Below are 15,392 nucleotides of genomic sequence, written 5' to 3' on the forward strand. Positions count from 1 at the left end.
AAATGTAAATGGTGATAAAGGACAAAATATGTTTGCAGTTACATATCAACAAGGTCATAGTCAGGTATATTTAATAAAAACAAGACTAGCACAAAAAAAAATCTAGCTTGTATTGTTGTGTTACTTTCGACCCACCTGACGGGGTCAAAAGTAACAATGTGCAACTTATGTTTAAAGTGAAATTATAATGAAGCCATTCTACATTTGTACAAAATACCACCTGGTATTGATAAACCACACTTGTGAGTTATTGACCACAGCAAAAGTATATTGCTGTTTAAAACATCTTTTAAAATTACATTTTTGTGAAAAATAGTACTTTGTCAAGAAAAAAAAAAAAAAAAATCATGTTTTGGTGATTTATAGAAAAAGTGAGATAAAAAGATAAACATTCAACATCAACATTCAAGTCATAATTATGACATAAAAGAGATAAAAAGTCTACATTTTGAGTTAAAGTGTCAACATTGTAAGATATATGACAAACTTAAGACAAAAAGTCAGAATTATATTTTAGATATTTGAAAGTATGATTTATATATATTTCATAATTTTTAACTTTCTTTGCCATATCTTTTTAACTTATAATCACCTAAATTCTGTCATAGTTTTAACTTTTTATGTAATAATTTTAACTCTTTATCTCATATTTGTGACTTATGTCATTACTGTCTCATAATTTTAATTGTTTTATTTGATAATTTATGACAGAAATGGACTTTCATATTAACTAGCCTTTCTTTAGCCTTGTGATGTCGTCCTATTGCCTGTTGTCTTTATGTCTTGAATCACTGTCTGTTTGTTAATTGCATTTCTAACTTATTAGAGTCATTGTACAGCACATTTTTCAAATGTTGTTGTTTTTAATTGTGCTTTATAAATAAATAGAGATTTAAATTGTAAATATGGAGCAGATAAAAGTTAAAACACATACTCCAGATGTAGCAGACTCAATGGTAATACACTGCAGCCTCTGCTCCTCAAATAAACCTTCTCAATAATGAACAATTTATTCCAGGAGGCACCAGTAGAGGTCATGAATCATCTCCTGCTTTCACTCTTCATTATGAGCTCTGTGTGGAAGAGCATATTAACATTCAGAGGAGAACCTTCTGTGCAAAATAATATGCTAAAACTTGCTCATCATATTAATTAATTCACAGCATTCATATATCAACAGGAGTTTATTTGATTGGTCTCAAGGTCATTGGGTCATCATGGGCCCCTGCACATAATGATCAAGGTGTGCAAACATCCACAATACATAAACCAAAAGCACAGTAATCTATTACTGTCTTTAATATCAAGTTTCCACAATAGCCTTTATATATTACATTATGACCACCTTCTAACATTGTGTTGGTCCCACTTTTGCTTCCAAAACAGCCCTGATCCATGGAGACATGGACTCCTCTAGACCCCTGAAGGTGTGCTGTGGTATCTGACACCAACATGTTAGCAGCAGATCCTTTAAGTCCTGTAAGTTGTGAGGTGGAGCCTCCATGGATCACACTTGTTTGTTCAGCACATCCCACAGATGCTCGATTGGATTGAGATCTGGGGAATTTGGAGACCAAGTCAACACCTCAAACTCGTTGTAGTGCTCCTCAAACCATTCCTGAACCATTTTTGCTTTGTGGCAGGAGCATTATCCTGCTGAAAGAGGCCACAGCCACCAGGGAATATTGTTTCAATGGAAGGGTGAACATGGTCTGCAACAATGCTTAGATAAGTGGTACCTGTCAAAATAATATCCACATGGATCGGTGTGTCTGTGTGTGTGTGTGTGTATACATACAGAATTAAACTGCATATGCCATAAAATTATGAAGTGTTTCCTCTTTTTAGCCTGAAGTGACTGCAGTCTTTGGTGAGGATGCAAATGCACAGATAGCTTGTTATATAAGGATTGTTGCTTTTAGAAATAGCAATAGATTTCTTTTGTAAATTTGTTATTTCACACTGCACTTTTGTTGATATATATATTTTTTCAGGCACTGAGTACAAAAACTACTTTATCTGTTAATCAATGTGAATTCAACTGCTCATAATAAAGTCTCCTTTTGCACCAGCAATTACAGGCCTCAGCAACTACAGAATTATCATCTTAATTAGTCTTTTGTTTTGGAGGCAGGGGGTGTGAAGCTTGTGTTGGAACAGATATGGCACTAATAATAGAGCTCTCTTTATTCTACAAGCTAATTAATTTATTTCCAGGAATTAGGATAGTTTTTTTTTTTTTTTTTTTTTTTGAGGCACAAAGGATAAATCTAAAATATTTTGAAATTTTCATATAATTACTTATAAAACGGTCAGTTCCTGTCCTTGATTCTGATCAATAGCTGTGTTTTATTCATGATAAAACACGACTTTGACCTCTTCCAACGGTTCTGTGCATCACTACAACACTCTTAGCAACTCTTAGCAACTGTTTGTTCTCAATTGATATTGTTTATTGAAGCTTACTGTATTATCAAGAAAAGTATTGTGAGAAAGAGATCGAGTGAGCGAGTTTATTACCTGCATTCAGATTTAGCATTTTCCTTCAGGTCAGTCCTATGTTCATAATAAAATATCTTTTTAAATGTATTATCTTGTCCTTTTAACAGTTAAGGGGTTTTCCCATGACTGACAGCACTAGTCAAAGTATTTATCAGTTGCGTCTTGTTACGTGTTCACAACAATTCAGTATTTTCAATATAAAAGTCTTCGTTACTGACTGACACACTCATAAAGACAGTCTTTGCCGCCATCTAATGGTGTAATAATGTAACTTCTGTTGCTGTTCACGGTCAGGGACTATTTCTTTCTGGCGGAAGTAAGGCTTTTAGTGATTTTACTTCATGAAAGTTGCATTGATACATATTTTTGGCTTTAATATTTGTATTGTATGGTAACCATATTATAAAAGCAATAAGGTACCCGAGGCTAGTGCTGTATTGTGAATAAGTCACACTTCGCGTTGTGCCTAACAACGCCCTTCAGCCGTGACCTATTCACGATACAGCACAGCCTCTCACACCTTGTATGTAATTCGAATATATTCTAATATCATTCACAAATGCATTTGGCCTACAAAAATACTTCATCTGCAGCACACTATTATTAGGAAACTTCAAAAGTGAAGATTATCAGTCAGTAAGGACTTCAGTTTCACACAATGACTTCAGAAAACTTGGACTGGACTACTCATATAGACTGTTTTTATGAATTGTTTTGTCCTTGTTGGAATTTTCATTCTATTTGTAAAACACATTTACAAGAATTCCTTGGTCAGAATGACAAGGATAATTTTTTTATTTCATTTTTTTTGGGGGGCGAACTATTGTTTTAAAAACCTAAAATAATTTTTGTGCAAAAAAATGTGTATTACATTGTGATTTAGCATGCACTTCCTTTATTTTTTCTTACATTTATAGGAATGTTGGCTTCAGAGAGACATTAAAGGTCAATTTCTGTTATTTACACACTTAAAAAATTTCCTTCTCCACCTTAAGAGAGAGGCTGCTCACTGCAGAGCCATGGGTGGAGCGTGAAGTCCAGTTCCCCCTCTCCGGATGTAATTTGGGCGTAATGGGTGGAGCTATAAGGTCCAACCACACCTTAACCCTACTCATAACTCTTTCCCTCCACCCATTAGATCCACAGAGGTGGAGTTGGACTGTCAGACTTCCAGAGAGGGGGAGCTGGACATCATTTGTCTCTGCAGTGAGTACCACTTGCCTTAAGAGCGGCGCTCACGATCCTAAACGCGATCTACAATCAGGCCACGCCCTGCGTCAGTTCCAATTGGCTACAAGCGGGTAGCTTTGCTTCCTCATTGGTCACTCCTTTCCCATTGAATCTCCTCCACCTTTACTTTGTCAATTTCTGCGCTTTCATTGAATTGCGTTGCAAGAGAGCCGCATCGATCCACAGCCTGCAGCAATCCCAGCACGACAACATACACTACTGTCCCTTAACAGATGAGGACTACACCATCACACTGGTTTATTATCAACCGGGTGGACCAAATTCGCACTTTCCCTGGAAGAAGTGAGAACCAACACCGTGGGAGAGAGATTTCCCGTCGTAGAAGCGACACTTCTCTGTAGTTGGTTAATGATTTTCATTAATTCCCAACTTGTCTTAATCCACCGAGGACAAAACACAGCGATGATAAGACTTCAGGACGCTCATGAGAGTTTTATTTCGTCATTTTATCTCTGAATTTCGACATTAAGTGCACCACAACCGGGCATTAAGAGGATTAAAAACGAGATTTGTGGATTTTGTGAAAGGAAATACAATGCCGGACCAGATCACAGTGGCGGAGTTTGTGGCGGAGACGAATGAAGATTATAAATCGCCCACCGCCTCAAACTTCACCACTAGAATGACTCACTGCAGGAATACTGTAACCGCACTGGAGGAGGTGAGACTCATAACTTTGATTAACCTGCTATTTTGCGATTGTTAAAACCTTGCTGAGTGTTTTGCTTACTTGCAAGACCACTAGAGTCAGCTATTGCCCCCCTTGGAGTAACTAAATGAGTTACTGAGGAGGCTAATCCTTTGTTGATGCCTCACCCATCAGACAACTGCTGTATTGCATTGTCTCATACTGATGAGATCTAATAAACTGGCTGAATTAAATAGATGCACAGGCTGAAATACATATGCATTAAGTGGGTTAGACTTTTTTATGGAAGAAAAATAATAGTTGATCAACACCTGTTACAATTAACACATTTTATTGTCCTTCAAAACTGGTTTCTAGTTGGTGTAGTACTTAGCTGGTTGACCAGCTACTAAAAACCATCTTGACATCCTTAAAGGATTAGTTCACTTTCAAATAAAATTTCCTGATAATTTACTCACACCCAAGTCATCCAAGATGTCAATTCTTTAGTCGAAAAGAAATGAAGGTTTTTGATGAAAACATTCCAGGATTATTCTCCTTATAGTGGACTTCAATGGACTCCAAATGGTTGAAGGTCAAAATTACAGTTTCAGTGCAGCTTCAAAGGGCTTTAAACGATACCAGATGAGGAATAAGGGTCTTATCTAGCAAAACGATCGCCCATTTTCTAAACAAATGTAAATGTATTTGCTTTATATAAACAAATGGTCGCCGTCCAAGTAATTCCACCAAAACCGTACTTTCGTATTCTTCAAAAAGCTTACGCTGTATGTCCTACGCCTTCCCTATTCTACTTATGGAGCAAACGCAGCGGCAGTTCCATTTCCGTAAGTAGAATAAGGAAGATACGGACATTCAGCGTAAGCTTTTTGAAGAATGCAAAAGTGCAGTTTTGGCGGAACCACTTGGAAGGTGATCAGTTGTTTTATATAAAGCATATAAAGTTGTATTTTGACCCTAAACCGTTTGGAGGCCATTAAAGTGTACTATAAGGAGAATAATCCTGAAATGTTTTCAGCAAAAACCTTAATTTCTTTTTGACTGAAGAAAGAAAGACATGGACATCTTGGATGACATTGGGGTGAGTAAATTATCATGAACATTTTATTTGAAAGTGAACTAATCCTTTAAGATGGTCCAAGTTTGGATACAATAATAACCAGCTTCAAAAAGATACAGTTTAATCAGGATTACAATGTTCTCACAACCTGGCCAAGCGCCAAGTACTGGCAAAGCAGGTTTTCAGCTCTTGACAAGCTAGTCTACCTCCCTGAAAAGTGTCCAAAACCCCTCCAAAACTAGCCATCAGTATGGACGACCATATTAGTTCAGGCTCCAAAACACATCTTCCAGATTAAACTGGATTTTCTAAAAGGGAATATGAAGGTGGTGCATCTAAAGATGATGTCTAGATTGAATAAAAACATCTCATAAGTGAGTAAAGCCTCGCCCTGACCAGATATAAATAGCCTTTCTCAACTCTGATGGGCTCTGCTGCTGTTGTGTTGTGTTGAATGGAGACAGCTTCCTGTGAGATAGCCATCATCGCAGCTCCAGATTATAACCGTGATGGATGCTGCAGGCTGTATAGACTTGTTATTAAGTTTACAGATAACGGTAATGTAGTGTGCCGAGATGTTGCGCTATCTTAGAAAGGGTCAGAATAGTATCTATATGACTTTCACTGATAATAGAGAGTTGTGTTTGATATCAGTTTATTGCTAGTGTATTTCAATGGTTATAATTTGATTGCCATTGGGTTAAAGGATTAGTTCATTTCAGAATTAAAATTTCCTGATAATTTACCCACCCCCATGTCATCCAAGATGTTTATGGCTTTCTTTCTTTAGTTGAAAAGAAATTAAGGTTTTTGAGGAAAACATTCCAGGATTTTTCTCCATATAGTGGACTTCAACAGTTACCAACGGGTTGAAGGTCCAGATTTCAGTTTCAGTGCAGCTTCAAAGAGCTCTACATGATCCCAGACAAGGAATAAGGGTCTTATCTAGTGACATGATCTGTCATTTTCTAAAAAAATAAAATGTATATACTTTGTAACAACAAATGCTCATGTTGCACTGTTCTGCGATGCGCCATGCATGACGTAATCATGTTGGAAAGATCACACGTGACATAGGTGGAAGCACTGCAGTAGGGCGGAAAACTCCATCTCATTTTCACCTCCAATTTCAACATTGTCTGACGTCATTGTTACCTTTTTTTGTAAAGGCCGTTTCACTTACACCATGTCCTACTCCTAACCAGAAGCGATGCGATAAGATTCCAGCGATGAGCAATTTGACTCTCCACACTAGACGCAACACGAAAATGAGAAGCGATAAAATCACTCAAAAACCACAGCCAATCAAAAGAGAGTGTGGGCGGGCTCTCTCGGCAAGAGCACAGCAGACACAATGAAATGGGCAAGTACTTAGTAAAATTCATAAATATTACACAATTTAAACATTATTTAAAGTACATACGGAGTGACTGAACCAATCTTTGTCATAGAATACACTTGAACGTTTGAACGTTCTTGTGCCTATTTTAGGGCTGCACAATGATTAATCGCGATTAAACGTTTGCAAAATAAAAGTCTGTTACGTAATATGTGTGTGTTCTATGTATATTAATTATGCATATATATACACATGCACATACATGTATATATTTAAGAAAAAAATTATATTTATATATAAAATATTTCTACGTAATCTAATATATATAATATATATATATATATATATATATATATATATATATATATATATAAATATATATAAATATGTATATTTATACATGTATGTGCATGTATTTATATATACATAATTATTATACACAGAACACAAACGTATATTACGTAAACACATACTTTTATTTTGCAAACGATTAATCGCGATTAATCTTTGTGCAGCCCTAGCTTATTTATTTATTTTCAAGATCTGAAGTGAATTAGCCAGTGTTGTTTTCATTACAGCTAAAAAGCTGGGAACACAGAACGATATTCAAACTCAGATGCTTTTACATTAAAACCACATAAACAGTACCTGATATGATCATTGCCATACTTTGTGTTGCTGTTCCAGTCGCGACGTCGCGGAGAAATAGAAACGGTTTCTATTTTTAGAATATTCGCGTGTCGCCGTCACGGCTGGTTTGGACATGGAAAAGATACCTTTTATCGCTTGTCGTGGCGTGGCGTCTGGTTAGGACATGGTGTTAGTCTTTGCACGTTCCCTCTTTTAACACTGGATCGGTACTTCCGCCTACGTTATGCGTGACCTTTCCAACGTGATTACGTAATGCGTGGAGCATCGCAGAGCTACTGCGAGATGAGCATTTGTAGTTAAAAAGTGTATATATATATATATTAATATATTTATTTCACTAGATTAGACCCTTATTCCTCGTCTGGGATCATGTAGAGCTCTTTGAAGCTGCACTGAAACTGACATTTGGACCTTCAACCCACTGGTAACTGTTGAAGTCCACTATATGGAGAAAAATCCTGGAATGTTTTCCTCAAAAACCTTAATTACTTTTCAACTGAAGAAAAAAAGAAACATCTTGGATGACATGGGGGTGAGTAAATTATCAGGAAATATGAATTCTGAAGTGAAGTAATCCTTTGAATGATTCCTGTGCTTCTAAGGTATTCTACAAATGGGTAACTGCGTTCTATTCCTGTGGCTGTGTGTCCCTATGAGGAACTCAGGAAGTCTGGAACTAAATGATTGTTTTTGGTCTTCCTCCTCTTGCTTGCTGTTTGTTCGCTCTTTGGCTTTGTGGTCATTGCTTCCGGGACATAAATAGTTCTGCCCACATATTTGCAGTTTTAAGGAATCGCTGGATGTTTTTGTGTTTCGTCTCACACTGACAGCTCACCAACAAACAGAGTCCAAATCAGCATTTGTTGAAGGATTTCTTGATGCTACAGTGAAGATGCCCTTTTAAAAGATTTTTGCATTGTGATTGGTCTGGAGCTGCTTTCACAGAGAATTTGTTTATGATGCTTTGCTGTATTGTCTCGTGACTTTGAAACTGCTTCCCTCATGGGTCTTGTTGCTCCAGCCACTTAAACATAAGGGCCTAATTTAACTTGCAGCTTTTGCCTGATAATAAACGGGACTAGATAGAAGGAAATATAATTTCTTTTTAAAGCAATTACACTGGAAAACAAGTTAATTTGAGGCCTGCAGTTGTGAAAGCTTCAGCCACTGGGGAAATAACGTCTACCCAGTTTGTGGCTGGGTTAGATGTGCATGAAAGTAAGATAATGGAATTGAAATGTGTAGTCTTCTGTTTATAGGCTGTTCTTAACTAAACATTTACTTAACCATTAACCAACAGACTTTTAATTTAACTTCACCGAGAAAAACAAATAGTACTAGATTTATGTATACTTCATCTATACAAGCACTGCGGTTCCAGCTATTATTGATTGCGTCTTTTTGTTCTCTAGTCACCTCATGAGTAAAATGTGACTATAAATCAGATCTTGGACTCTGAAGCATATTGGTGGTTTTATTTTAATAGCCTGTTTTTTTTTTATGGCGTGGGAGAGTGGGGTTGATTTATGGTCGGATGTGTCCTTGTCTTGTTGTGAGGTCAGCTGAGGTCAGCGTGTTCAGAATCAATAAGCATCAGTGCTTAATATGATACCTGAATCTTCTCTCACATTTATCTGAATGTTGATTTTTCTGATGTGACAGTGCTTTAGGGCATGAATATAACTATCAGACTTTCTTTTAAATAAGTTTAACCCACTTTTATAAATGCAGCCCACTTTTGTAGGCCAAAGAGAGCTGAATAGCCTAGTTCAAGCTGACTCTCTAGTTTAGATGTTGGCAGGAGTTTCATCTCCTCTGTTGCACTTTATCTTTAGAAAGTGTTTCAAACACATTTGAGGCTTCAGTGCTTGCCCACCCTTGTGTGGTTTGAGTGCATCTTTGTAACCTCCAAACAGAGTTCACAGTGTGTCATTGAAGTGTGTGATCCCGCTGAATGACTCTGCTTGGGATTTACGGGGGGAAAGTTGGGAAATCACTATGGTATTTCTGAAATGTTGGCATTGACCTTGTTATCTCCTGAAAACCTTCGGTTGTTGAAGCCAGTGGTGAGTTGTTGTCCAGAAGTTTCTTTTGATATTCCAGTTTGTCTTCAGGAAATTCAGGTCTCTGTAATATTCTGCTGCCTAGAAACAGATTGCTACATTTCCATCCACCTATTTTTTTTTTTGTTTGTGCATTTTAAGATATAGCATTTAAAAAAAAAAAAAAAAAAAAAACGCTGGATGGATTCTGGCAAATTCAAAAAAATTGCATATTAAATGTATGTGCTCAATTGAGTTGGATAAATTTATCCGATAAGAAAACATGCGCATCAACTACGATGAAAACAAATTGATCGAATAAATTCCCGCATTTAAAAAAAGTCATGTGACTTTGTGAAGGGACAGCATAACTGGACCAATCAGTGGACCGATCTTGTTGCACAGAAACTGAAATGCTGTTTTGGTCATTCTGAAAGCAAAGTCTGTCGTCAGAGTGGTTAAGTATAATTCCCTCCCAGAACTGTCTTGCACGACTGCATTCCCAAACAGCAGGCATCTGCCTCCAAATCCAAGATAACATCACCACACTTATTACGTTTCGTCCATGCGCTCTGAGGCGCAAGTTATTTTAAGTAAATTTTTTTTAGAAAGTGGCTTCTCCTATTGCAGCAACTTCCATTTATCTTAGTGATATTTAGTGCTAGTTTATTGATTTTGTTCTCTTAGAATTACTGGATAGAAACGCTGCTTTATTGGCAAATGTTTTAAGCGAAATTCGCAACTTTGGATGGAAACATAGCTAAACATAGTTAATGTTAATTTATGGTATTTGTTTTTCTTTCTTTCTTTTTTTAATCATCAACCTTCTGATTTTTGATCTAAAAAATAATATTGTTAAAAAATATATTATTTAAATTAATTAGTTGTCATTGGATATTTGTTGCTGTTCTAGTCCGTTGGAAGCTATCCTGTAGAAAATAAACACTTAAAGGAACACTCCACTTTTTTTGAAAATAGGCTCATTTTCCAACTCCCCTAGAGTTAAACAGTTGAGTTTTATCATTTACGAATCCATTCAGTCGATCTCCGGGTCTGGCGGTACCACTTTTAGCATAGCTTAGCATAGTTCATTGATTCTGATTAGACCGTTAGCATCGCGCTTAAAAATGACCAAAGAGTTTTGATATTTTTCCTATTTAAAACTTGACTCTTCTGTAGTTACATCGTGTACTAAGGCCGACAGAAAATGAAAAGCTGCGATTTTCTAGGCTGATATGTCTAGGAACTATACTCTCTTTCCGGCGTAATAATCAAGGAACTTTGCTGCCGTATCATGGCTGCAGCAGGCGCAATGATATTACGCAGCGTCTCTCACAAACGTCTCCATGGTTGCAAGGCACGTTCCCTGTGCAAGCAGGGGCTCACGGGCGCTGCGTAATATCATTGCACTGCTGCAGCCATGGAACGGCAGCAAAGTTCCTTGATTATTACGCCTGAATGAGAGTATAGTTCCTAGCCATATCAGCCTAGAAAATCACAACTTTTCATTTTCTGTCGGTCTTAGTACACGATTTAACTACAGAAGAGTCAAGTTTTAAATAGGAAAAATATCAAAACTCTTTGGTCATTTTTAAGCGCAATGCTAACGGTCTAATCAGAATCAATGAACTATGCTAAGCTATGCTAAAAGTGGTACCGCCAGAACCGGAGATCGGCTGAATGGATTCGTAAATGGTAAAACTCAACTGTTTAACTCTAGGGGAGTTGGAAAATGAGCCTATTTTCAAAAAAAGTGGAGTGTTCCTTTAAGGCCTGTTCACACCAAGAAGAATGTTCAGTGCAAAACTTAAGTTTGATAAACATTTTAATCTGAATAATGTGTCTGTTCAGGCCTATGTCATTGTGAACATTCACATATTGTCAATGCAACACATTTTTTTTAAGTAGAGGTGTTCTAATTGCTTTTCCAACACACTTTTGGTCACATGCCCAGAGCTGACAGATATACCACATGTGAAAATTGGACCAAATTTTGTGTGCCAAACACAACACGTGTTAGTTTACACCCATTTGGTGTAAATAAATTCGGGTTCCTCGGTGGTTTTCAGATGGGCAGTGCTGGACTATTGCTGGAAAAAGCTATTGTTGTTGCAGGTACACCAGCTTGAACAGTATAGACATGCTGGATTACTATAATATTCAAAACATGCCTTATACTGATAACCAGCTTGGGTCATTTAAGATGGTCACCAGCTGAAACAGATTAGTTAGTCTATTCAGTCATGAGGGATATAAAATATCTGCAACATATTACAATATAAACACCAGTGCTGTGGGGTAGATTTATCAAAAGTACTGACTTTGGGACCAAGTTGGTACTGCAATTTTAAAAATGTGACGCTTTGAGCGCTGTTAAGCGGATTCTTAAACATCAGATATGACTGTGATTGGCTACAATGATCCATGCATGGGAGTGTTTAAAAGCAGATGGAAGTGTTTGAATTTGAAAGCGTTTGAAAGGAGGCGTCTATCAGCAGACTGGTCCATGATAGACGCATTTACAACGTGTTTTTGAAGTGTTGATCATTTAAGCTAATCACAGACCTATCCAATGAGCTGTGAACACAATGGCCAATCAGAGGTATTTACGAATCCGCTCAACAGCGCTCAAAGCGTCACACTTTTAAAATTTCAGTACTGACATGATATCGAATTCGGTACTTTTGACAACTCTAGTTGGGGGTAATGCATTACAAGTAACTTTAGTTACTTTTAAATTTACAACAAAATATCTGAGTTACTTTTTTCAAGTAATGCAAGTTACTTTTTCACATTTATTGACTGGCAGCTCTCCTGTCCCCATGTTGAGAGAAATCAGGAGTAAGTGCCGAGGTGTTGTGTGCGCTGTGTGAACATGGCGGGTTATTGTAGTTCTAGACTAAATTAACCTATGTTTTTGATACTGACCTTCGATGATCCAATTCAACCATACTAATAAGCAAAAATGACTTAAGATAAACATCACATTTGTGATCAGCCTGAAGTCTATTAATTTCACTTTTGGTGTGAAAGGATCTTTACATTTGCCAAAAATAAAACTTTTTTACTGTTATTAAAAAGTAAACAAGCAAGCCCAGCCCGGGTGAGAAAAAGTAATGCAAAAGTTAATACTTTTCCATTAGTAACTGAGTAACACAATTAGTTACTTTTTTAAGGAGTAACACAATATTGTAATGCATTACTTTTAAAAGTAACTTTCCCCAACACAACGCCATCAAGTAAACATTGTCATAATTCATCAACAGGAGATTGTATGTAATTCCGTAGCATAAATGTGTGGTATTCAATGATTGCGAACTGCGCCAAAACCGCAAGCCCGTAGAACGTTTTGACTTTAAACTAAAGCAAATTTAATAAACATAGAATTTTAAGGACCCACGCGGACTACTCAATTTTTATTTGAACAAATGCTCCTAAATACGTGTTACACTTCGCATACATCTATTTTTAGACGCAAATACAAGTGAAACACTCTTCAAACTGTTCAAACTGTCAAGACCTGGAACAATGCTGATGGACCCAGCAGCTGCTCTGTGGAACAGGTGAGTCGCGGGGGTTTAAAGCACCAGTAACTGAGATTACAGTGGACAAAAGCTAAAACAACACTAGCATCTGTCCTCTGTAAATGTTAAAATGCTTTTTAAACCTGCTGTCTTTTGAGACCGTAATTCAATCCTTTTGATTAGAAAGTCAAAAAAAAAAAAAGAAAAAAAAAGGGATTTGTATCTCATTTACTTACCTGACACATTTTCAAATGAAACAAGATATTCAACAGGAAAAAAATGTTAGATGGGACTTCATCCATCAGGATTTGATTGGAAAATAAGAGCGTTTAGTGACATCAGCTGAGGTGGAGTAAGTGGTTTTCTGGTGGTCACCATGCTGTGAATCCATTGTAGCACACGGTATTTCTGGGAAACGTTCCCTTTGATTTGGGCCACAGCCCTTTCCCAATAGATTCTGGAGTTGTGTATCTCACATGGTAGATGCCAAAGGACCTTGAATGAATCCCTGATGATGTGTTGGAAAAGTGGGGTTGAGGAAATCCCATTAATTGGGTGGAGCAGGTTGCATTGATCTGCTAGGGTTCACAAGTGCACTGGCCTTTGTTTAGTGAGTGTTGATGGGGGCAGGGAGACCCTCTGTCCCATCCAGAGGCTTTGTCACAGATTACCAGGGACAACTCCCTTTTCAGGACCTTTGTTAACTGTCAAGCTCTACTTCTTCATTAATGAAGTTCCCTCCATTGATTTGTTGCTGTGTCCTTTTTAAAGAAGGCCATCCGTTTCCCAGAGGTGCCTGGTAATCGTGTTACACTGTCGCTTTCATTTAATCCCAACGGCAAATTTGAGGACTTTTTCCTTTGGCTTGCATTAAAATCTTAGTTTCTACTATTTTTAATCTTTTAATTTTGTAATTGACTATAGAGCTAAATATTAACGTTGCATAATGTATTGGCAATCATATTGGTTTTGATTATTATTCTTTTGAGTATTGTTATGATCAGGCTGTTATTTACATTACTTATTGATATTTTATTTATTTATTTATTTATTTTTCAATTCACTCTATTTTCAAGTTGATCAGAAAAAGTTTTTTTTTTCCCCCTTTGCAACATGGAAAAGCAAAGCCAAGTCATGATCCCAGAGTTTTCATCTGTTGTTCAGAGGATTTTTCTAAAATGTATGAACACCACCTGCATGTCCAGATTTCGACATGCTCTCTTGGGCTCTGGATTGCTGCTATTTTTACAGCAGCTGAATTTTTAATGTTTCTGCTGCCACTGCTGAAAGTTTGAGACGTGAGGAGTGTTCATCTGTGAGAAACAAATAAAAATCCTGCAGAACTCCGAAGGTTTGTCATGTTTTTCAAAAATAAGGTTTTTAATGTTTTTTTTTTTTTTTTTTTTAGGTTAAAGTAGTTCATTAAAAAATATTTTTTTACTTATGTATCCTCATGTTTTTCCAGACCCAGAGATATTTGTGAAGAATATTCATACAGCTTTATGCCATACAACCATTGTCCAAGATCCAAAAAGGACAACACTAAAAAAAATACCATAAAAGTAGTCAAAAAGCAATAGTATTGCAGTATTACAGTGCAATGTGGAGTGTGGGAACTGTTTCTTTCACATTCACTGTGTCTCCAGCACACACATTTGGTCTTCATTTTGTGAGATTGCGCCTTCATCAGTCTCCTGGAGTTTACACACTCCCTTGCAGTTGCTTTAAATTATAAAGCAGTCATTAAAACAGGAGCCAGCGTATGTCTTTCCGTGTAGTTTTTTGTTTCTTAGGTAATCTAATTCAAAGTCAACTAATAACTGGGCCATTTTTTTTTCCTTTCAGTGTTGCAATTATGGCTACCCCTGACTAAAGATGTTTCTAGTCGACTAGTAGTTGTTAATTCAATTCATTAGTCGACTTATGGCATATGCATATTAATTTAATTTACTTTTGTATATGTAAACCATAATGAGCCTTTAATGTGTAGGCCTAAAATATAGCCAGATGCACACATAAAGCTTGCTGCAAAGCACCTGCAAAAATACTAATTATGAATGTGTCAGACGTTTTAATTATTTATTAATGATCTATAGTCTTTTCTGAGTCAGTGTCGGTTGCAGAGATGAAGTTAATGATGCTGACTCACCATCTCCACAGTATAGTGGCAGTATAGTAGTATAGTTCTCAAATTGTTAATGTTTACAACATCAGCATCGCGTGACTATCCCAGCTTCTCAGTCGGCTCCCTGGCTCCCTATAGGTCGTGAATCAGTATCATGTAAATGAATGTGGCCGATTCCCTGATCAGTGCCCTGCCCCTGACTACTGAACTAGGGAGCTGATTGAGACGCACGCTATGTGTATTTAGTGT

General features: G+C 37.0%; 1 protein-coding gene across 3 annotated transcripts in view; it reads left to right on the forward strand.

Moving 5' to 3' along the window:
• The first annotated feature begins 3,900 nt into the window (after positions 1–3,900).
• asap2a (ArfGAP with SH3 domain, ankyrin repeat and PH domain 2a) overlaps positions 3,901–15,392 on the forward strand; it is a 93,283-nt gene continuing 81,791 nt past the window's right edge. For all 3 annotated transcript variants that reach the window (XR_010892471.1, XR_010892472.1, XM_067366569.1), the window contains exon 1: positions 3,901–4,414. Coding sequence is in view for 1 of the 3 variants with exons in the window: in XM_067366569.1 (XP_067222670.1) it covers positions 4,289–4,414 (126 nt within the window). In the remaining 2 variants the exon portion in view is untranslated. The remainder of the gene's footprint in view (positions 4,415–15,392) is intronic.

This window comes from Chanodichthys erythropterus, chromosome 18, assembly GCF_024489055.1.
Source record: "Chanodichthys erythropterus isolate Z2021 chromosome 18, ASM2448905v1, whole genome shotgun sequence".
Taxonomy (NCBI): Eukaryota; Metazoa; Chordata; class Actinopteri; order Cypriniformes; family Xenocyprididae; genus Chanodichthys; species Chanodichthys erythropterus.